This window comes from Protomyctophum bolini (assembly GCF_963924005.1).
Source record: "Protomyctophum bolini genome assembly, chromosome: 15".
NCBI lineage: Eukaryota > Metazoa > Chordata > Actinopteri > Myctophiformes > Myctophidae > Protomyctophum > Protomyctophum bolini.
This window is the reverse complement of record NC_137876.1, coordinates 1,028,311-1,053,310: the sequence shown is the minus strand read 5'-3', so window position 1 is coordinate 1,053,310 and position 25,000 is coordinate 1,028,311. Positions and strand designations below refer to the sequence as shown.

At 48.6% G+C, this 25,000-nt stretch overlaps 3 protein-coding genes across 3 annotated transcripts in view; 2 read left to right on the top strand and 1 right to left on the bottom strand.

Annotated features, from left to right (window-relative positions):
• Positions 1-6,770: 6,770 nt before the first annotated feature.
• LOC308329174 (Golgi phosphoprotein 3-like) lies at positions 6,771-9,470 on the bottom strand (the record flags this gene model as incomplete). The annotated part of the gene is made up of 2 exons (XM_080783377.1): positions 6,771-7,652; positions 9,435-9,470. 2 exons carry the CDS (start codon positions 9,468-9,470, stop codon positions 6,771-6,773), a joined length of 918 nt encoding a protein of 305 aa, XP_080639503.1.
• Positions 9,471-9,755: 285 nt separating this feature from the next.
• Positions 9,756-22,369, top strand: tedc1 (tubulin epsilon and delta complex 1). Its single transcript, XM_080783376.1, has 10 exons — positions 9,756-10,271; positions 12,939-13,077; positions 14,243-14,327; positions 14,957-15,052; positions 15,713-15,921; positions 17,149-17,385; positions 18,437-18,496; positions 18,807-18,893; positions 20,266-20,430; positions 21,980-22,369. Exons 2-10 carry the CDS (start codon positions 12,943-12,945, stop codon positions 22,307-22,309), a joined length of 1,404 nt encoding a protein of 467 aa, XP_080639502.1. The 5' UTR covers positions 9,756-10,271; positions 12,939-12,942; the 3' UTR covers positions 22,310-22,369.
• A 1,648-nt stretch (positions 22,370-24,017) lies between these two features.
• The window catches only part of LOC308330095 (gephyrin-like), a 35,058-nt gene continuing 34,075 nt past the window's right edge, over positions 24,018-25,000 (top strand). Inside the window, exon 1 of the mRNA XM_080784777.1 lies at positions 24,018-24,444. Coding sequence (XP_080640903.1) covers positions 24,381-24,444 — 64 coding nt within the window. The 5' untranslated portion in view covers positions 24,018-24,380. The remainder of the gene's footprint in view (positions 24,445-25,000) is intronic.

The window sequence follows — 25,000 nt, the reverse complement described above, 5'->3', positions numbered from 1 at the left end:
TAAACTAATGTCGTCGTTTTAAATTATGTGTGATGTTTTTATTTATTTATTTGATGTTGGAAATAAAAGCAGTTGAAGCAAAACTATCTTCTGTCGTCTGACCTTTGACCTTCAGCTGCCAAACCAATTTAATTTAGAGATTTAAACCAAAGATAATGAAGACCCACCGTTGTTGTTATTATTAGACATTTCAAAGCCTGCACTGTCATCATAATGTTTCGACCGCGGCCAGACTTCCTGGTCCTTCATTGCCATCCCCAGGTCTTGCTTACTGATGCATGTGTCCCTAGTGATGACATCATGTGTCCCTAGCGATGACATCATGTGTCCATAGTGATGACATCATGTGTCCCTTGCGATGACATCATGTGTCCCTATAGCGATGACATCAGGGAACGACAGTTTTCCACCTCTGGTCCGCCCTGAGGCAGGACTCCAGAGAAGAAGGGAAGATATAACCTCATTGTCAGCTCTGTAGCAGTGGCCGGAAAACTGTGTTCTTCATCATATTAATCACATGACTGCATGGATCATCAGGGCTGTGTTCTGTAGCAAAAAGTCCTGTCTAATCATTATAGCGTGTCTATCTGAAAAGTGTAAAAACAATGTGTATCCAAATAGTGTGTCTTATACCCAAAACGTGTGCTCTTCTACGGAAGTATCTATTCTCAACAGAGGGATTTGGTGTAGAGGGGAAAAAAGGATGCATGCATATAGCCACGGTGGAAGGGTTTCTAGAGGTGAAGCAGTCTCTAAACAGTCTCTGTTCTAGTGGTGAAGCAGTCAGCCTCCAGTCTCTAAACAGTCTCTGTTCTAGAGCTGAAGCAGTCAGCCTCCAGTCTCTAAACAGTCTCTGTTCTAGTGGTGAAGCAGTCAGCCTCCAGTCTCTAAACAGTCTCTGTTCTAGAGCTGAAGCAGTCAGCCTCCAGTCTCTACAGTCTCTAAACAGTCTCTGTTCTAGTGGTGAAGCAGTCAGCCTCCAGTCTCTAAACAGTCTCTGTTCTAGTGGTGAAGCAGTCAGCCTCCAGTCTCTAAACAGTCTCTGTTCTAGAGCTGAAGCAGTCAGCCTCCAGTCTATAAACAGTCTCTGTTCTAGTGGTGAAGCAGTCAGCCTCCAGTCTCTAAACAGTCTCTGTTCTAGTGGTGAAGCAGTCAGCCTCCAGTCTCTAAACAGTCTCTGTTCTAGAGCTGAAGCAGTCAGCCTCCAGTCTCTAAACAGTCTCTGTTCTAGTGGTGAAGCAGTCAGCCTCTAAACAGTCTCTAAACAGTCTCTGTTCTAGTGGTGAAGCAGTCAGCCTCTAAACAGTCTCTAAACAGTCTCTGTTCTAGTGGTGAAGCAGTCAGCTCCAAACAGTCTCTGTATCTCTAAACAGTGCCAGTCTCTGTAAACTCTCCTATTGAAATAACAAAGAAATGACTGTCGAACAAAAAGCACGCCAGGCACCTGGGAGGTAAAAAAATCACACCCGTGTGAAGTGAGCGGTGCTCTTATCGTCGTACTTCATCATGCATCATCTCATACTGGCCGATCAGAATGCCTGTTGTCAGGAACTTACGTCATTTACATAATTTGGCGGACATTTGACCTAATTTTTCACGGTTCATTGTCGATGGCAAATATGAGACGTGTGGGGACAAGATGACGTCAGTCTTCCTTTCATTGTCCATCCATCCATCCATCTTAAACCGCTTATCCGTAGTCGGGTCACGGGGGCAACAGCTGCACCAGAGAGCTCCAGACTTCCCTCTCCAGAGCAACATTCATTGTCAATGGCAACTAATGTTTGTGTTGCGGACATTTTGTGGGGACAAAAGCTACAGTATATATAAGAATCACACCCATAGGTGATCGGCTAATCATCAGCCAATGTTTGTGCTCAAACATAGACAAGGCTGGGCCTAGGAGGGGCCGGCGCCCCTCAAAGAACAACAAAAAAATGACCTTGCCCCATAATTGTGGATTGTTTCAACGGTAAAAATCCAATTTCTTAAAAAACGTGTCCCTAATTAAAGAAAAGCACGAACTTTAACGAACGTTAAAATGACCACCGCTGAAGTGCCCTTCATGGACAAGGCATTGAACCCCTACCATGAAATGTTCTATGAGCAGGGCCTGGCTGTAAACAAGCTCTTGAGCTTAGTCCAGTTACCCTGGGTAAACATAGTACCTTTCCTTAGTCCAGTTACTCTGGGTAAACATAGTACCTTTCCTTTCCTTAGTCCAGGTTCCCTGGGTAAACATAGTATCTTTCCTTTCCTTAGTCCAGTTACCCTGGGTAAACATGGTACCTTTCCTTTCCTTAGTCCAGTTACCCTGGGTAAACATAGTACCTTTCCTTTCCTTAGTCCAGTTACCCTGGGTAAACATAGTACCTTTCCTTAGTCCAGTTACCCTGGGTAAACATAGTACCTTTCCTTAGTCCAGTTACTCTGGGTAAACATGGTACCTTTCCTTTCCTTAGTCCAGTTACCCTGGGTAAACATGGTACCTTTCCTTTCCTTAGTCCAGTTACCCTGGGTAAACATGGTACCTTTCCTTTCCTTAGTCCAGTTACCCTGCAGGGTAAACATGGTACCTTTCCTTTCCTTAGTCCAGTTACCCTGCAGGGTAAACATAGTACCTTTCCTTTCCTTAGTCCAGTTACCCTGCAGGGTAAACATGGTACCTTTCCTTTCCTCTACTTCACTTTCTTCCTCTCCTTCCTGAAGAACTTGAGCCTCTGGGCGAGCAGCGACTTGGGCGTCTTCATGAAGGAGGAGAAGCGGTCTCCGGAGGAGCGCAGAGACTTCACCTCCTTCTCCAGGTCCTGCGTCTTGTGCTCCATGTAGACGATCTTCCTGCCCATGTCGCTCAGCAGGCGCTCCACGGCCGGCGGCGCCCCGGCCGGCGGCGGCTCCACGTAGGACGTGCTCTTCTGGTCCAGGAAGGCGATGTTCTGCTCCATGGTGGTCACCTTGCGCTCCAGGTGCGTGGTCTTGCGCTCCACGCTGCACACCTTCTCCGTCAGCCTGGTCTCCAGCTCCACCATCTTCCTCTCCAGGCGCTCCATGTTGGCCACGCGCTGCTCCATCTCGGCCACGCGGTCGCCCATGGTCCTCGCCGTGGGCCAGGCTCCGCCTCCTCCCAGGCCGCTGGTGGTCGTCGTCTGGTGGTGCGAGGAGGAGGAGCCGCCGTGCTCCACGAAGGACTCGCGGTTCAGGTAGAGCGCCGACGACGACTGCTGCTGCCCGACGTCGCCCTTCACAATAAGAGCCTGCTGGCTTCCTCCTCCTCCTCCTCCTGCTGCCTTGGAGGAGGTTCCCACCTCTCCGCCGTGGAGGAAGGACTTCACCATGAGCGCCTGCTGGGCCGCCGCCGCCGCGCCGCCGTCGCCTTTGAAGAAAGACTCGTTCTTGGCGGCGAGGAGGGCGGCGGCGTGGTGGTCGCCTCCCCCCCCCACCCCCCCCGGCCCCCCCGGCCCGCCCGGCCCGTGGATGAAAGACTCTCGCTTCATGTTCATGATGAAGGCCTGATGGCCGCCCTCGCTGCCCTGATGGCCCTGCAGGAAGGACTCGCCCTTCACCATCACCTCGCCGCTGCCGCCGCCGCCCTGGTGGTGGCCGCTGCCGCTGCGGCGGGACGACGCCCTGCTGTTGGCGTAGTCGGAGGCGGCGGCCTCCAGGTGGTCCGCCATCTGCTTCTGGTAGATCTGCCGGTCCGAAGCCGAGGCCTCCAGGTGTTTCTGGTAGATCTGCCGGTCCGAGGAGGCCTCCACGTGGTCGACCACGTGTTTCTGGTAGATCTGCCGCTCCGAGGAGGCCTCCAGATGGTCCACCACGTGCTTCTGGTAGATCTGCCGGTGGTACATCTGCCGCTGGTACTTGGGCTTCTGCATCAGCGACTCCCACTTCTTGATGAGCGACTGGACGTCCTCGGGGCGGCTCATCATCTCCGAGTCCAGCATGTTGGAGTCCCCGATGACCATGTTGGCCGACGTCCGCCGGTGTTCCCCGATGACCATGTTGGCCATGCTCGAGTGCACCATGGCTGGGGCGGTCGTCCTCAACGGTCGGGTCGTGTTTTTACGTGCGGTCGTCGAACCCTAGGCGTTCGTTCGTTCGTTGGTGCGTTCGTTCGTTCGGTGTTCGTGTTTTTGCTCTCCGACCGCGGACCGCCGTCTTTTTAAACGCGGGGGGTGTTTAGCGCGATGGCGTCACCAGCCGTCGCCGCCCTACGATTGGACAGATCGCATAGTTTCGTATTTTGTCACGTGAAACGCACGATATCCAGCATTAGGATGATTATTGAGGGGTGCTAGCCCCTCCCCTAGCCCCTCCCCTAGCCCCTCCCCTAGCCCCACCTATATACAGCTTTAATGTTTGTTTTTCAACGATGCTGGTTTCATAGACGATAAAGATATATCGATTGTATATATATATATATCGATTGAATATAATGATTGTGTGTGTGTTGGGGGGCCGCACAGCGTGCACCCACAGACATTTTGTGGGTTCTCCAAATGCATTTTGTGCATTTTAACCAGCCACATAAGTCTCCTAACCTCATATCAGTCTTAACCGACCACATAAGTCCCCTAACCTCATATCAGTCTTAACCAGACCACATAAGTCCCCTAACCTCATATCAGTCTTAACCAGACCACATAAGTCCACTAACCTCATATCAGTCTTAACCGACCACATAAGTCCACTAACCTCATATCAGTCTTAACCGACCACATAAGTCCACTAACCTCATATCAGTCTTAACCAGACCACATAAGTCCCCTAACCTCATATCAGTCTTAACCGACCACATAAGTCCCCTAACCTCATATCAGTCTTAACCGACCACATAAGTCCCCTAACCTCATATCAGTCTTAACCGACCACATAAGTCCCCTAACAACCTCATATCAGTCTTAACCGACCACATAAGTCCACTAACCTCATATCAGTTTTAACCAGACCACATAAGTCCACTAACAACCTCATATCAGTCTTAACCGACCACATAAGTCCACTAACCTCATATCAGTCTTAACCGACCACATAAGTCCACTAACCTCATATCAGTTTTAACCAGACCACATAAGTCCACTAACCTCATATCAGTCTTAACCGACCACATAAGTCCCCTAACAACCTCATATCAGTTTTAACCAGCCACGTAAGTCCCCTAACCTGGTTTTATGAACACAAGGCCGCTGTACGTTATTTACCTCATACTTTCAATGCTTAGTATGAGGTATAAAGTACAGCAGCCTTGTGTTCATAAAACCCAAATATTGGGTATTGGGTAAGACTGACGCTATGTATCTTTCAGGACCTTTCACTGCTTCGTCTCAACCATTACTCTATGGCTCTGGTCTCAACCATTACTCTACGGCTCTGGTCTCAACCATTACTCTACGGCTCTGGTCTCATTACTCTACGGCTCTGGTCTCAACCATTACTCTATGGCTCTGGTCTCAACCATTACTCTATGGATCTGGTCTCATTACTCTACGGCTCTGGTCTCAACCATTACTCTATGGCTCTGGTCTCAACCATTACTCTGTGGCTCTGGTCTCAAACATTACTCTATGGCTCTGGTCTCAACCATTACTCTGTGGCTCTGGTCTCAACCATTACTCTATGGCTCTGGTCTCAACCATTACTCTATGGCTCTGGTCTCAACCATTACTCTGTGGCTCTGGTCTCAACCATTACTCTGTGGCTCTGGTCTCAACCATTACTCTATATGGCTCTGGTCTCAACCATTACTCTATGGATCTGGTCTCAACCATTACTCTATGGCTCTGGTCTCAGCCACCGCAATTTACAATTACAATTTACAATTTACAATTTAGGCATTTAGCAGACGCTCTTAATCCAGAGCGACCTACATTAAGCAAGAACAAAAGCATGGGAATACATCACATAAAAGCGGTAGATATTTTGACATACGTCGCCTGCGACCATGAGACCCGTTTCTGAATCAGTCTATAGAGCCACGCCCCGTCGAGATACCCGGAAAAGAAATCCCAGTTCATTTTCCTCGTAGACTTTTCAGAAAGTATTTATTTGAAGACGTTTATACGCCGCGGATAAAGCCAACTCTTGTCGTGACAAATCATGACAATAAACACGATGTTTTGGGACTAACAAAGAATTAGAAAGTAACTATAGCGGCCCTCTGGAGTGAGAGTGGAACTATAGTGGCCCTCTGGAGTGAGTGTGGAACTATAGTGGCCCTCTGGAGTGAGCGTGGAACTATAGTGGCCCTCTGGAGTGAGTGTGGAACTATAGTGGCCCTCTGGAGTGAGCGTGGAACTATAGTGGGCCTCTGGAGTGAGTGTGGAACTATAGTGGCCCTCTGGAGTGAGGGGTGGAACTAAAGTGGGCCTCTGGAGTGAGTGTGGAACTATAGTGGCCCTCTGGAGTGAGTGTGGAACTATAGTGGCCCTCTGGAGTGAGAGTGGAACTATAGCGGCTCTCTGGAGTGAGAGTGGAACTATAGCGGCCCCTCTGGAGTGAGAGTGGAACTATAGCGGCCCTCTGGAGTGAGAGTGGAACTATAGCGGCCCTCTGGAGTGAGAGTGGAACTATAGCGGCCGTCTGGAGTGAGAGTGGAACTATAGCGGCCCTCTGGAGTGAGAGTGGAACTATAGCGGCCCTCTGGAGTGAGAGTGGAACTATAGCGGCCGTCTGGAGTGAGAGTGGAACTATAGCGGCCCTCTGGAGTGAGAGTGGAACTATAGCGGCCCCTCTCCATCGTCTCCTTGTGGCCCCGTCCATCATCATGGTCCTCAGTGGCGCCCCCCGGTGCCGAAGGCCGCCATCACGGCCCACATCATCTGGTTGGCGTGCGGCCGGCGGCTCTCGGCCTCGGGGTCGAGCGCGGCCAGCGCGCGGAGCCTCCTGGTGGCCAGGTCGTAGCGCTGGTCGGGCAGCGCGTCCAGCGCCGCGCCCATCACGTCGGAGGCGCGCGCCATCAGCAGCAGCGCCAGCGCGCGCCTTCCGGCCGCCGTGGCACCTCGCCGCTCCGGGTCGCCCAGGCCCAGCGCCGCCCAGCCGTCCAGGAGGACGTGGCGGACGCCCTGGACCAGCCGCCGCTTTGCGCCATCGCCCCCCGGCCCCGCCCCCCCCGCCGCCGCGGGGTGCGTGGTCATGTGGAACAGCAGGAAGCTCTGCCTGCGCGTGGTCAGGACGCCCTTCTCCACCAGGCCCTTGGCCAGGCGCATGCGCACGCTGCGCAGCCGCCAGCGCCGCCGCAGCGGGTTGAGCGAGTCCCCGCTGAGGAGCTCCACCCAGGCCGCCGCCCCCCCGCCGCCCCCCCGCCCCCTCTGGCGCACCGCGCGCAGCGCCTCGTCCAGCAGGGCGTCGCCCGTGGGCGCGTCCGAGCGCACCACCACCTTCCTGCCCAGCAGGCCGCCGCCGAACCCGCCCCCTCCCCCGAACCCGCCCCCGCCCCAGCGCGTGGCCCCTCCTCCTTCCTCCAGGCCCAGCCGGCCCCTGAGGGCCAGCTCCAGCAGGATGCAGCCGCGCAGGCCCGCCGACAGGCAGTCGTTGAAGGGCGAGGTGTAGCCGGAGCGCTCCTTCAGGCCCAGCAGGAGGACCTCGTCCATCAGCGTCAGCCTGCCCTCCTCTCCCCCTCCTCCTCCTCGTCCTCCTCTCTCCTCCTCTTCCTCCTCCAATGAGGAGGAGGAAGAGGAGGAGGAGGAGGACGACGACGAGGGAGCGGAGGCGTTTTGATACGTCCTGGATCTCCTCTGGACCGGCCCGGAGACGGTGGGATCACTCATCGCCACGGACCGCGTGAAAGAGCGTGTGTGAGTGTATGTGTGCGTGTTGGTGTGCGTGTGAGAGAGTGCGTAGCCCGGATCCACACGTAAAGTTCACGTGCACATCATTTTATTGGCTGACAAGGAGCTCTGCTGTTACGTCATCATCACCATCACCAACAACGACATGATGTCATCATAACTGTGATGTCGTCAAATGTTTGGTCAAACCATAGACCAAGACTGGGACAAGACAGGTGTCTCTGTTTGGTCAAACCATAGACCAAGACAGGGACAAGACAGGTGTCTCTGTTTGGTCAAACCATAGACCAAGACAGGGACAAGACAGGTGTCTCTTAGTTTTAGGTGTGAATGAGGCCTAAAGTCAATAAGACAGACTTATATTGACTTCTCCGTATTGTATAGCCTATTACACCAGTGTCGTATCTGGAATCAATAATTCATATAATATCTCATGTTTGTAATGTTCCACTATACATTTCGTCACTGTGCTAAGGACATGCTAAATAAGTCAACTGTCACTATATGCAAGGCAGCTCTCTCAGAGGCCTGCCTTTGTTATTTAGAGTCAAGGTGTTGGTGGCCTGCTCACATGTTTAAAGTCGGATCCTGGGTCACACCTAAAGATTTAACATGCGAGAAGAACAATTGATCAAGGCCTACAGTGATTTACCTTCCTGGGAGGGGCCAATGCCAGTCTGGAAGAATGTGTATTTGTGACTCTGATTTAAGGCCGTTGGTTTTCATTGTAAAGGGGGTCATTCTCTCCGACGGCATTCGCCGTCGGAGGTGAGCTTATGCTATGCTTCACTGCTGTGCTGTACTCTGAATAAACTACTCATGGAACATCGAATCCTGTCTGCCGTTGCACATTTACTCTCCTGGATGGTATAAAATATACAACATAAGTAAGACGCGCAAACGCTGCAACGCGGGAAGCGAACGCAGCTCGTACATATTTGGGTTTTGGACGTATAGCTGCTTTGGGGACTCCTTATATGGTTATGGCTGAGTCATGGTGACGTAATCACTCAGCTCCATATATGGGCACAAAAGCGGGACAGACAGACACACAGACATGATCTGCTAGGTCTCATAGTAAGTGCTCATTGCATTCGCAATAATAATACAGTGAATACATATAAAGATATTGTATTGTACGTAGCATATGAAATAATAGTACAATGAATAAATTTAAAAATAGCCTATTACATAATAATACAGTGAATACATATAAAGATATTGTATTGTATGTAGCCGATGAAATAATAGTACAATGAATATATTTAAAGATATTGTATTGTATGAAATAATAGTACAATTAATACATTTAAAAATAGCCTCTGAAATAGTAATACAATGAATCAATTTAAAGATACACCTACACATGTATTAAATAATATTGAAATACATTTAAGTAAACCTTGTTTTATTAGTGAAATACAAAACTCACAGACAGAATGCACACAAAGAAGAATACTGTTAAATTAATCACGCACGTTTGTGATTGGTCAACCATGCTGTCAATCATTCACGTCAGCCAATCGAAACTAACCTCCCGTGGTGACGTCCGTCCCTCCCTGACGATGGTGTGTCACACCGCAATCGGCGTCCTAAGGAATCGTGTAACGCGAAGGGGCACTTTTTAACCGCGGTAAACGTCGTCACGTGGTCTACGTCCTCCGTCTTCGATTGGACACACATGTCGGTGTAACAACAAACCCGGATGTGTTGACCAGCGTTGTCATGTCCGCTTTTTATAAGCGACTTTCGGTAGTTGTTTATTTGGTCTTGTTTCTAAAGTGTAGTTGTTTATTGGGTCTTGTTTCTAAAGTGTAGTTGTTTATTGGGTCTTGTTTCTAAAGTGTAGTTGTTTATTTGGTCTTGTTTCTAAAGTGTAGTTGTTTATTTGGTCTTGTTTCTAAAGTGTAGTTGTTTATTTGGTCTTGTTTCTAAAGTGTAGTTGTTTATTTGGTCTTGTTTCTAAAGTGTAGTTGTTTATTGGGTCTTGTTTCTAAAGTGTAGTTGTTTATTGGGTCTTGTTTCTAAAGTGTAGTTGTTTATTGGGTCTTGTTCCTAAAGTGTAGTTGTTTATTTGGTCTTGTTTCTAAAGTGTAGTTGTTTATTTGGTCTTGTTTCTAAAGTGTAGTTGTTTATTTGGTTACCACATTTGTCACTTTTTACCCAATATATATATTAAATAACAGATGTACAAGCTCACAACAGTTCACAGCTCACACAGTTTGTAGATCTGCTATTTTCAAATGGACCATATAGTGTAGTTACAGTCGCTTACTTCTGGGCTTGTTTTCACTGAACTGCTTGTTTCTCTCACGCGACCTGGCAACACGGATGTTGACATTTTTCCCGTGCGCGCGCGCGCGGCCACGGCAGCGGCGGCTGCGGCGCGGAAACTCAACAGTCATGACGAAAATAAATAAATTGTAGAATTAATATTTAACACCTTTATACTTTATAGTTCATTCTCTGGAGTTGCTGTACAAGGTGAGTGAATGCTCTACATGTTCACCGTTTAGTCTACATGTTGACAGTTGAGACATTTGATGACAACCTTTATAAGTCTTTGATTGATTGATTTAACAGTTTGCAGAATTACAGTAGGCTACATTTCAAGCACAACTCAATACAAAGACTGTTAACTGTGAGTTGGACGACACAATAAAGCACTACACTTGTTTACAAGAGGGTCCACCTTGTTCAATTCATCATAACATTTAGAGACATACAAATAGACACTTCTATATAGCCAAAGTGTTTTATTTAGCTGCCATGCAGGGGCAGGTGGGCGACCCTTAGGGCTGTATTTATAGCTGCCAGGGGCAGGTGGGCGACCCTTAGGGCTGTATTTTGCGTGTCTTAAGTACCACGTCTTATTCCCTAACTTGAGTAAACTAAAGACCTGGAGGCGTGATCAATGCCATTTGGCTATTCTGAGTGGCCAAAGAGCATTGATCACGCCTCCAGGTCTTTAGTTTACTCAAGTTAGGGAATAAGACCTGGTACTTAAGACACGCAAAATACAGCCCATAGTGTTTTATTTATAGCTGCCAGGGGCAGGTGGGCAACCCTTAGTGTTTTATTTAGCTGCCAGGGGCAGGTGGGCGACCCTAGCCCCTTTCGGGACCCTTGGTTACCTTTTCTGAAGTTTAACCGGTTAATCAAACGATAAGCTTATCAATTAACTATTAATGATTTAATCCATAATTCCCTAAATGGAACAGTTTAAAATGTGCTGCCCGCACAGAATACAAAACTCTGATGCTGGCATTCAAAGCAACCAAAGGCATGGCTCCCCGATATCTCACAAGTATGATTGAACCCTAGTTCAAACCCTCCCGCGCACTCGGATCAGCCGACGCAGGGAAGCTGCAGGTACCCTCACTAAAAACGCCGGGACAACAACGCTCCACACGTCCCAAACTCTTCTCCCTTCTGGCTCCAAAACTGTGGAATGCACTTCCCGTTGCAGTCAGAACTGCAGCATCACTCCCAATATTCCGCCGTAGTCTGAAAACCCACCTTTTAAGATTCCATCATGGCACTTACCCTACTTCGATAGCACTTTATGTACTTACATAGCCTTTGATACAGACTTATAGCATGTTACGTAGACGGCACTAGAATTGCATTGTGTATATAGTCATAGCACTTCATAGTACATATGTATACTGTATAGTATAGCATAGTATAAATTATATGTATACCGGTAGTTTCATTATATAGATATTCCACCGTTACGTTCTTAACTTACGCATGTTTCATGATAAATACTTTTTATATAGGCTATGTGATGTATTGCCTTGCTTTTTGTTCTTGCTTATTGTAAATGTCTCTGGATTAAGAGCCTCTGCTAAATGCCTAACTTGTAACCGACCGGACCTACCAGGTTTCCTGGAAAGGTCTGTTATCATCCCCCCGAACCCTCCAAACTGGGGTCCCACAGGGATCGGTTCTTGGTCCCCTCCTTTTCTCACTGTACACTAAATCCCTTGGCACTATCATCTCTGCTCACAATATATCCTATCACTGCTACGCCGATGACACACAACTGTTTCTATCCTTCCCCCCCTCTGCCACTCAGGTGGAAGAGCGCATCACCGCATGCCTGGCTGACATCTCACAGTGGATGTCCTCCAACCACCTCAAACTGAACCCAGACAAGACTGAGCTTCTCTTCTTCCCAGCTAAGTCCTGCCCTATGCGGGAGCTAACTATCTCCATAGACAACGCCCTGGTAACGTCTGTCCCAACAGCCAGGAATCTTGGTGTTGTCCTGGACAGTCAGCTCTCGTTCAAAACTCACATCACAGCTGTCACTCGATCCTGTAGGTTCACACTCTATAACATACGACGAATTAGACCGTTCCTCACCCAGGAATCAGCCCAGCTCCTAATCCAGACAACAGTCTTGTCAAAACTTGACTATTGTAACTCCCTCCTTACTGGCCTACCAGCATGTGCACTTAAGCCTCTCCAGCTGATCCAAAATGCTGCAGCTCGCTTGGTCTTCAACCAGCCAAAATTCTCACATGTCTCCCCCCTGCTCCGCTCCCTCCACTGGCTCCCGGTCGCTGCCCGCACAGAATACAAAACCCTGATGCTGGCATTCAAAGCAACCAAAGGTATGGCTCCCCCATATCTTGCAAGTATGATCGAACCCTACAAACCCTCCCGCTCACTCAGATCAGCCAACGCAGGGAAGCTGGAAGTACCCTCACTAAAAACGCCGGGACAACGCTCCACACGTCCCAAACTCTTCTCCCTTCTGGCTCCAAAACTGTGGAATGCACTTCCCATTGCAGTCAGAACTGCAGCATCACTCCCAATCTTCCGCCGCAGTCTGAAAACCCACCTTTTCAGACTCCATCATGGCCCATAGCACTTACCCCACCCCCTTAGATAGCAATTCTAGTAGTCATAGCACGTCATAGTACATATGTGTAGCATAGTAGTATAGATGTATAGCTTATATGTATAGTTTCATTATAGATATTCCACTGTTACTTTCTTAGCTACGCATGTTTCATGATAAATGTCTTTATGTGATGTATTCCCATGCTTTTGTTCTTGCTTAATGTAAGTCGCTCTGGATTAAGAGCGTCTGCTAAATGCCTAAATGCCTAAATTGTAAATTGTGTGTGTGTCCTGCAGTGACATGCAGAGGCCAGCGGGGGGCGTCAGGGTTGCGGTAGCGGCTCTCTGCAGACTGCTGTCGGCGGTGGGCGTTGTCCGTGTTCCTTCTGCTGAAGCCTTCAGGAGAGCCAAACTCAACACGGCTGGAGCACAGCTGGTAGGTCACCCTGTTACACTGTCACCCTGTCACCCTGTCACCCTGTTACACTGTCACCCTGTTACCCTGTCACCCTGTCACCCTGTTACCCTGTCACCCTGTCACCCTGTCACCCTGTCACCCTGTTACACTGTCACCCTGTCACCCCGTTACCCTGTCACCCTGTTACCCTGTCACCCTGTCACCCTGTTACCCTGTCACCCTGTCACCCTGTCACCATGTCACCCTGTTACCCTGTCACCATGTCACCCTGTTACCCTGTCACCCTGTTACCCTGTCACCATTTCACCCTGTCACCCTGTCACCCTGTCACCATGTCACCCTGTTACCATGTCACCCTGTTACCCTGTCACCCTGTCACCCTGTCACCCTGTTACCCTGTCACCCTGTCACCCCGTTACCCTGTTACCCTGTCACCCTGTTACCCTGTCACCCTGTCACCATTTCACCCTGTCACCCTGTCACCCTGTCACCCTGTTACCCTGTCACCCTGTCACCCTGTCACCCTGTTACCATGTCACCCTGTCACCCTGTCACCCTGTTACCCTGTCCTGTCACCCTGTCACCATGTCACCCTGTCACCCTTTTACCCTGTCACCCTGTCACCCTGTCACCATGAAACCCTGTCACCCTGTCACCCTGTCAGGTAGGTTAACTCACATTGACTGATTGTTTGTTTGATGTATTAACAGTTTGCAGAATTACAGTACATTTCAAGCACAAACTCAATACAAAAACTGTTAACTGTGAGTGGACGACACCATGAAGCATTACACTTGTTTACAACAGGGTCCACCTTGTTCAATTCATCATAACATTTAGAGACGTACAAATAGACACAAATTGTCAAAACAGGAAATCATCATAGGAGGTAAAAAGGGAAAAGAAACATATTATACAGTGAGGAGAAACAGGGGGGACGGGGGGGGGGTCAGATTTCACTGGGGCCAGTTTCGAACTGCAGCCGTCCGTATAGGTGCCCTTTGAGAGCAAGGGATTCGCATGTCTTAATGACTGTTGGTAGGGCGTTCCACATTTTGGTGGCATAGGAGCGAAAATAATTTAGTTGCTTGTTTGTGCCGGATCTGGGCTGTACATGGTTTGTTGACAGCCGGTGTGTACATTGTGTGTGTCTGCGTGTGCATGTGCGTGTGCGTCATTTCAGGAGGAGGAGTTTTGGAATCTGTTGTTCAACATCCTGTGTAAGGCTGAGGTCATTTCCTGTGGAGCACAGGAAGAGGAAACACAAGGTTTGTAAAAATCACAATTGTGCACGACGAAAATCTATACACTAATAGCTGAATATAGGAGGGGCTAGCACCCTATAAATCTACACTAATAGCTGAATATAGGAGGGGCTAGCACCCTATACATCTACACTAATAGCTGAATATAGGAGGGGCTAGCACCCTATAAATCTACACTAATAGCTGAATATAGGAGGGGCTAGCACCCTATAAATCTACACTAATAGCTGAATATAGGAGGGGCTAGCACCCTATACATCTACACTAATAGCTGAATATAGGAGGGACTAGCGCCCTATAAATCTACACTATAGCTGAATATAGGAGAGGCTAGCGCCCTATAAATCTACACTAAAGCTGAATATAGCTAAACACTACAGCATGCAGAGGAGAATTCATAACAGAACCATCTAAAGTTTAGATGGTTCTGTTATGACTGCATGCTGTAGTGTTTAGATTCTAAACACTACAGCATGCAGTCATAACAGAACCATCTAAATACTACAACATGCAGACAGTCATAACAGAACCATGTCATCTCTCTCTCTCTGTCTCTCTCTCTCTCTCTCTCTCTCTCTCTCTGTCTCTCTCTGTCTCTCTCTCTCTCTCTCTGTCTCTGTGTGTATCACCAGGTTCCTCCACCAGGGGGCAGCAGTATGTAGCAGCAGGGTTGTGGCAGACAGGCTACATGGCTGAATGGATAGTGAGCAGACAGAAGAAGAGACCAGGTGTGTGTGTGTGTGTGTGTGTGTGTGTGTGTGTGTGTGTGTGTGTGTGTGTGTGTGTGTGTGTGTGTGTGTGTGTGTGTGTGTGTGTGTGTGTGTGTGTGTGTGTGTGTGTGTGTGTGTGTGTGTGTGTGTGTGTGTGTGTGTGTGTGTGTGTGTGTGTGTGTGTGTGTGTGTGTGTGTGTGTGTGTGTGTGTGTGTGTGTGTGTGTGTGTGTGTGTGTGTGTGTGTGTGTGTGTGTGTGTGTGTGTGTGTGTGTGTGTGTGTGTGTGTGTGTGTGTGTGTGCATTATTATATTATTATTATGCATTATGTCATGCTTTAGCTGATGACATCATCATCAAACCAGGAAGTTATGCAGGAATCCCTACTGAGTGGCAAAAAAACTACTTTCTGGCCTCGACAGCCCGTGATGCACAATGAGACAGAAAGGTCTAATTGCATTAAACTACATTAAACAATGTTAAACTCACTTTATGCATGCGCGTACCCTCTATAGCAGATCTACAAGCTCTTGTAGATCTGCTATTTTTGAAAAATCTTTGAAAAGAAAATGCTATGCTTTAGCTATTGAAAAATAGCAGATCTACAAGCTCATCGGCGACTTACCAGACCTGGATTCGGTTTAGCTTTTTTTTTTTAACGCTTGCGTTGTGTTCGCAGGAGAAGAGGAGGGGGAGGAGGAGGAGGAGGGGGAGGGGGGGGAGGGGGGGGAGGAGGAGGAGGAGGAGGAGGAGGAGGAGGAGAGGTCAAGAGGTCCTCCAGTGGTGTCCAGCAGAGATCTCCTGTTGGCTCTGGGATGGATTCTGGGAAATGGAGTCCTGGACGCTGTGATGAACTACACACTGCACATTGACACCAGTGTAGTGAAGGTACACACACACACACACACACACACACACACACACACACACACACACACACACACACAACTACACACTGCACATAGACACAGGTATTGTGCATTTTATGACTAAAGCATGAAACTTTCAGCATATCATCCTCACACCCCAAGGTTTGATTTCAGACGTTGAACCACTTCCTGACTGACCTTGAGGAGTCATTGACCTCAGAATTGCATTTTTGCTCCAATATTCTCCACTATAATAATTTATAATGTTTGTTAAAACTGTTTAGTAGCCAAAAAAACGTCAAGACGTCTAATTGCCTCTTATGTAATGGATGCCACGGGCGTCAAGAAAGACGTCTCTCCCTTGGGAATTCAAATTCAATTTCTTAAAAAATAAATTTTATTTATTTTCATCCATATTTTGAAAATTCCTCTAATCCATGGTGTACAGGTGATGACATCATGCACATTACATGCATAATAGAATTACAAATTCTTTCTTTCTTTATAATGTGGAGAATTGGCACTGAAAGCGATGGACGTTTTGTTCTAATGAATGACAACTTAATCCCCAATAGTAGCAGAAAAGGTGAATCATGTGAACTTTCATGATATAAATGTTACGACATTGTTTTCTAACTATAAATGCACGTCTTGTGTGTGCGTGTACATGTGTGCGAGTGTGTGTGCGGTTGTAATGCACGACGCACGTAACTCGAGAACCGTTCGACCCACCGACTTCACATTCGACACAGGCGCTCCACACCCCCACAGGGAGTGGACTGCAGTGCCCGGTATCGAGTCGGTCGGACCCACGGTTCTCCAGAACCACCACAAAAGGCTCTGCTCAGGCTCTGCCAGTGGGCCTAATGAGCCTAAATCCCTTCACCTGTGCAATTTCCAGCATCTGCCTTCAGCCAATTGATTGCCATGGCACACCTGACAATTGATTACTTAACCAGTCCACTTTTCACAGTCAGACACAGGCAGACAGACGGATACAGAGATCTCCATGTGGGACACAGACAGACAGACAGATAACGGGCTCTATGACAAGTTGACAACGGGTATTATTAGGTTCCCAACTTCCATCGTTCTCATGTAGGCCCGGCCCGACGGGCGCGTACAGGTCTAGTGTTACTAAAGTAAGAAAAGTTACAATGTTACTGTAATCTGTAATCTGTTACTGTAATCTCTGACGTATTGGAGGAGCGTTTCAGAGCATCCTGTGATGTTCCTCTGTCTGCAGCTCAGTGCTCAGGTTCTCCACCGGGAGGATCTCCACCCTGGGGACCAGTCTGGGGAGGATCTCCACCCTGGGGACCAGTCTGGGGAGCATCTCCACCCTGGGGACCAGTCTGGGGAGGCCAGGAGGCTCCACCGGGAGGATCTCCGGAGGCTGCAGTGGCTGCTGGGAGCTCTGAGGTTCAACAGCGCCACCCTGGTGTCCATGACGGAGGAGAGAGCTGCACTGCTCCACCATGTGGTGAGAATGAGAACTACACTATAGAGAATTGCCCACAGCCCTCCTATGAGACACAGACTGGTTTCTGAACTGCCCACAGCCCTCCTATGAGACACAGACTGGTTTCTGAACCGCCCACAGCCCTCCTATGAGACACAGACTGGTCTCTGAACTGCCCACAGCTCCCCTATGAGACACAGACTGGTTTCTGAACTGCCCACAGCCCTCCTATGAGACACAGACTGGTTTCTGAACCGCCCACAGCCCTCCTATGAGACACAGACTGGTTTCTGAACTGCCCACAGCCCTCCTATGAGACACAGACTGGTTTCTGAACCGCCCACAGCCCTCCTATGAGACACAGACTGGTCTCTGAACTGCCCACAGCCCTCCTATGAGACACAGACTGGTTTCTGAACTGCCCACAGCCCTCCTATGAGACACAGACTGGTTTCTGAACTGCCCACAGCCCTCCTATGAGACACAGACTGGTTTCTGAACTGCCCACAGCCCTCCTATGAGACACAGACTGGTTTCTGAACTGCCCACAGCCCTCCTATGAGACACAGACTGGTTTATGAACTGCCCACAGCCCTCCTATGAGACACAGACTGGTCTCTGAACTGCCCACAGCCCTCCTATGAGACAGACTGGTTTCTGAACTGCCCACAGCCCTCCTATGAGACACAGACTGGTTTCTGAACTGCCCACAGCCCTCCTATGAGACACAGACTGGTTTCTGAACTGCCCACAGCCCTCCTATGAGACACAGACTGGTTTCTGAACTGCCCACAGCCCTCCTATGAGACACAGACTGGTTTCTGAACTGCCCACAGCCCTCCTATGAGACACAGACTGGTTTCTGAACTGCCCACAGCCCTCCTATGAGACACAGACTGGTCTCTGAACTGCCCACAGCCCTCCTATGAGACAGACTGGTTTCTGAACCGCCCACAGCCCTCCTATGAGACACAGACAGAGTAAAATAAACTGTGGTATTTTATCATGATTATTAGTGAGGACCAATTTTATGAAGATAGGTTGAAAAGTGGCTGTTCTGTTGTCTTCTCAGATCCTCTCCTCCTCTTCCTCCTCTTCCTCATCTGTAGACAACTCATCAGCACTGAGAAAGGTGTGTGTGTGTGTGTGTGTGTGTGTGTGTGTGTGTGTGTGTGTGTGTGTGTGTGTGTGTGTGTGTGTGTGTGTGTGTGTGTGTGTGTGTGTGTGTGTGTGTGTGTGTGTGTGTGTGTGTGTGTGTGTGTGTGTGTGTGTGTGTGTGTGTGTGTGTGTGTGTGTGTGTGTGTGTGTGCGTGCACTCGATATAACAATACATTTATCCTGTTGGCCGTTGGCGTATCATACTGACTGATCTGTCTGTCTGTCTGTCTGCCTGTCTCCCTGTCTGTCTCCCTGTCTGTCTGACTGATCTGTCTGTCTCTCAGCAGTGTGCAGTAGAGCAGCAGGTGTGTGATCTTCTAGAGTCCTACATGAAGTGGAAACAACATGAACAACTGTTCTGGAAGTGGATGGTGAGTCTGACCGGTACAGTACAGTACAGTACGGTACGGTACGGTACGGTACGGTACAGTTTTATTTATTTATTATTTAACCAGTAAAAACCACATTGAGACTGAAGTCTCTTTTACACAGTGTGAACTGGCCAAGACAAGAGGCACAATAAGTGACACAGCTCTGCCAGTAACAAAAAATACACAACAAAAAACAGGACAGACATACAATGCTCATAAATACAGTATACCCACTACCGGAGAACAGGAACGCGACCAATAAGGACTAATAAATAAAAACTAAGCAACGGAAATTGCTAGTAGACTAAAAAGCAAGCAGACAGTTGCTAAACGTCCAAGCAGGAGCTGTGTATGGGAAGTGTGCCCATGATGGCAATCCTTTTAAAGCTCACTAGGGGAATCACAACATCCAGTTTGAGTCTGGACTGTGAGCTCATTCCAAGACCAGGGTCCAGTTTGAGTCTGGACTTTTAACCCATTCTGACCTGAGATCAGATTCATACGAGGTTTCCACTGGACACACACTGGTATGATGAACCCATTCTGACCTGAGATCAGATTCTAAAAAATGTCAGTCGTTCTTCGATTTTTCAAAAATAGCAGACCTACAAGCTCGTAGCGCGCCACTCGGTGGCGCGCTATGAGCTTGTAGATCTGCTATTTTTCAACAGCTAAAGCATAACGTGATGCTTAACACCAAAATGGGTTCCCGGTCAGAATGGGTTAAAGGTCATTCCAAGACCAGGGTCCCAAATAAGCAATGATTTTTTTTCCCCAGCCTCAGATTTAGTCGGGGGCACGACGTATAGCATGAACCAACCATTTGATCTGAGGTTGAGAGAGTTTTGGACAGTACAGTACAGTACAGTACAGTACAGTACAGTACAGTACAGTTCATTAACCCATTCTGACCGGGCACCCATTTTGGTGTTGGCATCATGTTATGCTTTAGCTATTGAAAAATAGCAGATCTACAAGCTCATATCGCGCCACCGAGTGGCGCGATACGAGCTTGTAGGTCTGCTATTTTTGAAAAATTCGAAGAACGACTGACATTTTTAGAATCTGATCTCAGGTCAGAATGGGTTAATCAGACCAGTGTGTGTCCAGTGGAAACCTGGTATGAATCTGATCTCAGGTCAGAATGGGTTAAGTATATGCCTAGTGGGTGGTCCTGAACTGAAGCCACACCCACAGCTGTTGTTGTATGATAAAGGGGGAGGGGTTAGTGGGGAGGGGGGATGATATTGTGATGTCACTATACCAATGTGATCTTCTCGTTCTGCTGTGTGTGTGTGTGTGTGTGGTGTGTGGTGTGTGTGTGTGGTGTGTGGTGTGTGTGTGTGGTGTGTGTGTGTGCGTGCGCGCCCAGGACAGTGTGTTGGACTGCTATTGGACGGACAGGGGGGAGGCGTGTCCTGCTGCCGTACAACCCGGGCAGCCAGCCAATAGGAGCACAGCTGTATGTCACCATGGAAACCGAGGACTGGAGCGATTGGACGTGGCGCTGCGGTCCCTCCCCCTCCCTAGTGCACAGGTACACGCACGCGCGCGCACACACACACACACACACACACACACACACACACACACACACACACACACATTAAAATAGTACAAAAATGGCAAAATACGTTTAGGGATAATAAGGGTTATCTCTGTTTTAAACTGACCACACTGGTCCCTCTGTTTTAAACTGACCACACTGGTCCCTCTGTTTTAAACTGACCACACTGGTCCCTCTGTTTTAAACTGACCACACTGGTCCCTCTGTTTTAAACTGACCACACTGGTCCCTCTGTTTTAAACTGTCCACACTGGTCCCTCTGTTTTAAACTGACCACACTGGTCCCTCTGAGACGTTTTAAACTGACCACACTGGTCCCTCTGTTTTAAACTGACCACACTGGTCCCTCTGTTTTAAACTGACCACACTGGTCCCTCTGTTTTAAACTGACCACACTGGTCCCTCTGTTTTAAACTGACCACACTGGTCCCTCTGTTTTAAACTGACCACACTGGTCCCTCTGATTTAAACTGACCACACTGGTCCCTCTGTTTTAAACTGACCACACTGGTCCCTCTGTTTTAAACTGACCACACTGGTCCCTCTGTTTTAAACTGACCACACTGGTCCCTCTGTTTTAAACTGACCACACTGGTCCCTCTGTTTTAAACTGACCACACTGGTCCCTCTGTTTTAAACTGACCACACTGGTCCCTCTGTTTTAAACTGACCACACTGGTCCCTCTGATTTAAACTGACCACACTGGTCCCTCTGTTTTAAACTGACCACACTGGTCCCTCTGTTTTAAACTGACCACACTGGTCCCTCTGTTTTAAACTGACCACACTGGTCCCTCTGTTTTAAACTGACCACACTGGTCCCTCTGTTTTAAACTGACCACACTGGTCCCTCTGTTTTAAACTGACCACACTGGTCCCTCTGTTTTAAACTGACCACACTGGTCCCTCTGTTTTAAACTGACCACACTGGTCCCTCTGTTTTAAACTGACCACACTGGTCCCTCTGTTTTAAACTGACCACACAGACTCCCACAATATGTTCTGTTTTTAGATGGTTTTGAAATGTGTCTCGGCTTCTATCTGTAATTCACATCTATACCTTTAGTTTACCTCTCCCTGATCTGATTCTGGTGTTTTTTAATAAGATATCGTATTACTCGACGACACTGAAAATGAGTTTAATTACTCTGTGTAATTTCGAGAATCAATTAAACTTGAATGAGTACCCTTAAGGGACAGATGAGCACACCGGTGACTAGACCCCCATGTTTCTAACCCAAAATGTTGGTGTTTTTTCCGTGTTTTTATCATCTTTTTGACCTAAATTTAACAAAATCAACGGCCAACGAAGGGCCCCAGGAGCCCTTTTCAGGGCGTCAAACCTCTAGTACCTTACGGTCCAATTTCCCTGAAGGGCCCCTGACAGCCAAGGGCCCCTGGGCCACGGCCCCACTGGCCCAATGGCTAATTTGTCCCTACAGATTGACCTGTAAAAAGGAAATAAAAACAAAGTAAACACAATAAAACTTGAATGAATGAATGTTCGTGTGTTCTCCAGAGAGAAGCAGGAAGAGGAGGAGACGAGGAGAGGAGACGAGGAAAGGAGGAGGAGGAGGAGGAGACGACGGCACCTCCTGCTCTCCTCCAGGCCTACAGAGCCAGGCTCCAGAGCCAGAGGCCGGCCCGCCACCCCTCCTACCCAGCCCCGAGGCCTCGTCCTGGGGCCGCCGCCTCTCCAGGAGAGCTCCAGGCTTCGCGGGCCTCGGGGCTGCTGCGACAGACGGAGGCCCGCCTCCGAGACATGACGGACAGACGGCGACGGGCCAATAGGACGCGGCTGCAGGACATGATAGGCAGGCTGGAACATGTAGTTCTAATACCTCCCTAAGATTAGGAACTTGTAGTTCTAGTTCCTCCTTTAAGATTAGGAACATGCTATATTTAATAGCCAACATATAAATATAAATGAATAAAGTGGTTGAAATGATTGTGCTGTTATGTAAACTACTTTAGCTGAGTCCTGGGACCCCCACCCCCCCTGGGGACCCCTGGCCCTCTGTGGACCCCCTGGCCCTCTGGGGACCCCTGTGGACCCCCTGGGGACCCCTGGCCCTCTGGACCCCCTGTGGACCCCCTGGGGACCCCTGGCCCTCTGGACCCCCTGTGGACCCCCTGGCCCTCTGGGGACCCCCTGGGGACCCCTGGCCCTGTGCACCCCTGGGGACCCCCTCTGGACCCCCTGTGGACCCCTGGGGACCCCCTCTGGACCCCCTGTGGACCCCCTGGCCCTCTGGGAACCCCTGGGTCTCTGGACCCCCTGTGGACCCCCTACACCATGGTTGAACTTCAGCCTGGTTCTTTTGGGCACCGCTACATTTACAGAGAAAACGTTCACGTTTAAATGATAAAACTTAAACCCTTAAGAACTAGGGGTGTAACTAACGACAGCGATACGATATGTATCACCATGAGTTAAACACATTTTTACAAATTTTCAGATCTACAAGCTCAAAGCATGAGCTTTTGTAGATTTGCTATTTTTCAATAGCTAAAGTATAGCATAATGCTTAGAAAACCAAAAGGGGTTCCCGTCCTGCATGGGTTAAAATCGATACAGTAACTATTTAGCAAATACATTAAAACTGTGTGAAACTTGTGGATAGAGCATGCTTTTTAAGGGAAAGATTTATTATTTATGGATATAAATGAGTAAACAGTGATTCTCTGGCAAATAGATGGACATTGTATTTGAACACATTATGGACAAACCCTCACCTTGACATGAACACAGAGAATACACACATTATGGACAAACCCTCACCTTGACATGAACACAGAGAATACACACATTATGGACAAACCCTCACCTTGACATGAACACAGAGAATACACACATTATGGACAAACCCACACCTTGACATGAACACAGAGAATACACACATTATGGACAAACCCTCACCTTGACATGAACACAGAGAATACACACATTATGGACAAACCCACACCTTGACATGAACACAGAGAATACGCACATTATGGACAAACCCTCACCTTGACATGAACACAGAGAATACACACATTATGGACAAACCCACACCTTGACATGAACACAGAGAGTACACACATTATGGACAAACCCACACCTTGACATAGCCCGCTATGAGATGTTTGACTCTTGAGGGTGTAAAATTAAACCATTTGGGTCCATTTGGTTTCATTTCACACTCACAATAAATACTGATGCTGAAGAGGGTTGAGATTAAACCCCATTGGTCCGTGTGTGATCACATGCTCCTGTTATGACATGTCACTTGATGTCACAGTGATGTCACATGACCCCCCCCCCCCCCCCCCCCCCCTCAACACACACACGCGTCACACACACACATCCCAGAGATAGCACACAACCCGTGTGTGTGTGTGTGCTGGGGACCCCCTGGGACCCTCTCCCTGGGACCCTCTCCCTGGCCCCTGGGGACCCTCTGGGGGTCCTCTGGACGCATGTTGACCACCACTAGTTCTTTATATCAATGATCAACAGAGTTTAAGACAACCCCGCCCCCTTTAGTGTGTGTGTGTGTGTGTGTGTGTGTGTGTGTGTGTGTGTGTGTGCGCAGCCTGTCTAGCTGATAGCTGACAGACAGAGCTAGACAGGCAGTCAGGCAGACAGGCTGTAAACAGACAGACAGGCAGTCAGACAGACTGTCAGGCAAACAGGCTGTAAACAGACAGACAGGCAGTCAGACAGACAGGCTGCCAGTCAGACAGGCAGTCAGGCTGCCAGGCAGTCAGATAGCTATAGGCTGCCAGTCAGACAGACAGACAGGCGGTCTGTCAGTCAGACAGGCAGGTTGTCAGACAGACAGGCTGCCAGTCAGACAGACAGACAGACAGGCAGTCAGACAGACAGGCAGTCAGACAGACAGACAGGCGGGCAGTCAGACAGACGGGCAGTCAACATGGCGGCGGACGGGATGGTGCTAACGAACCACGACCACCAGATCAGGGTGGGCATTCTGACCGGTGAGATCACACACACCGACACAATGATGTTACAATGTTGTTACAATGTTACACACACACACGCGCGCGCACACACACGCACACAGCGCTGCTACAACACACCGCACTCCGATACAATGTAGTAGCACGGTGGCTAGGCTAGGCTAGGCTAACTGTCACACCAACAGCGGTGACCTGTGGAGATCTGTCACCGTTAAGGATCCCAGAATGGCAGCATTTCTCCTGTTTATTATGAAGCATATAAATATGAGCGAATAAAGCTCCACGTATTCTATTCTACCAGCTCTCAATGCGTCAGAGCTGGTAGAATACATTACTGTGGCTTATTTTAAAGAACATTCCAAGTGTTCAACAATTAGCCTAAACTAAACCATAGCATTAGTATTATTGTGTGCAGAATAATCTTCCATGATAAAACCATATAATGGTGCTTCATATGATGATGATGATAACAATAATAATAATAATAGTCATGTTGGATTGTAGACATGTAGCATTTATTATAATGAAGATAATAAAGCCACTTACAGTATCCTATTATTATTATAGCAGCTCT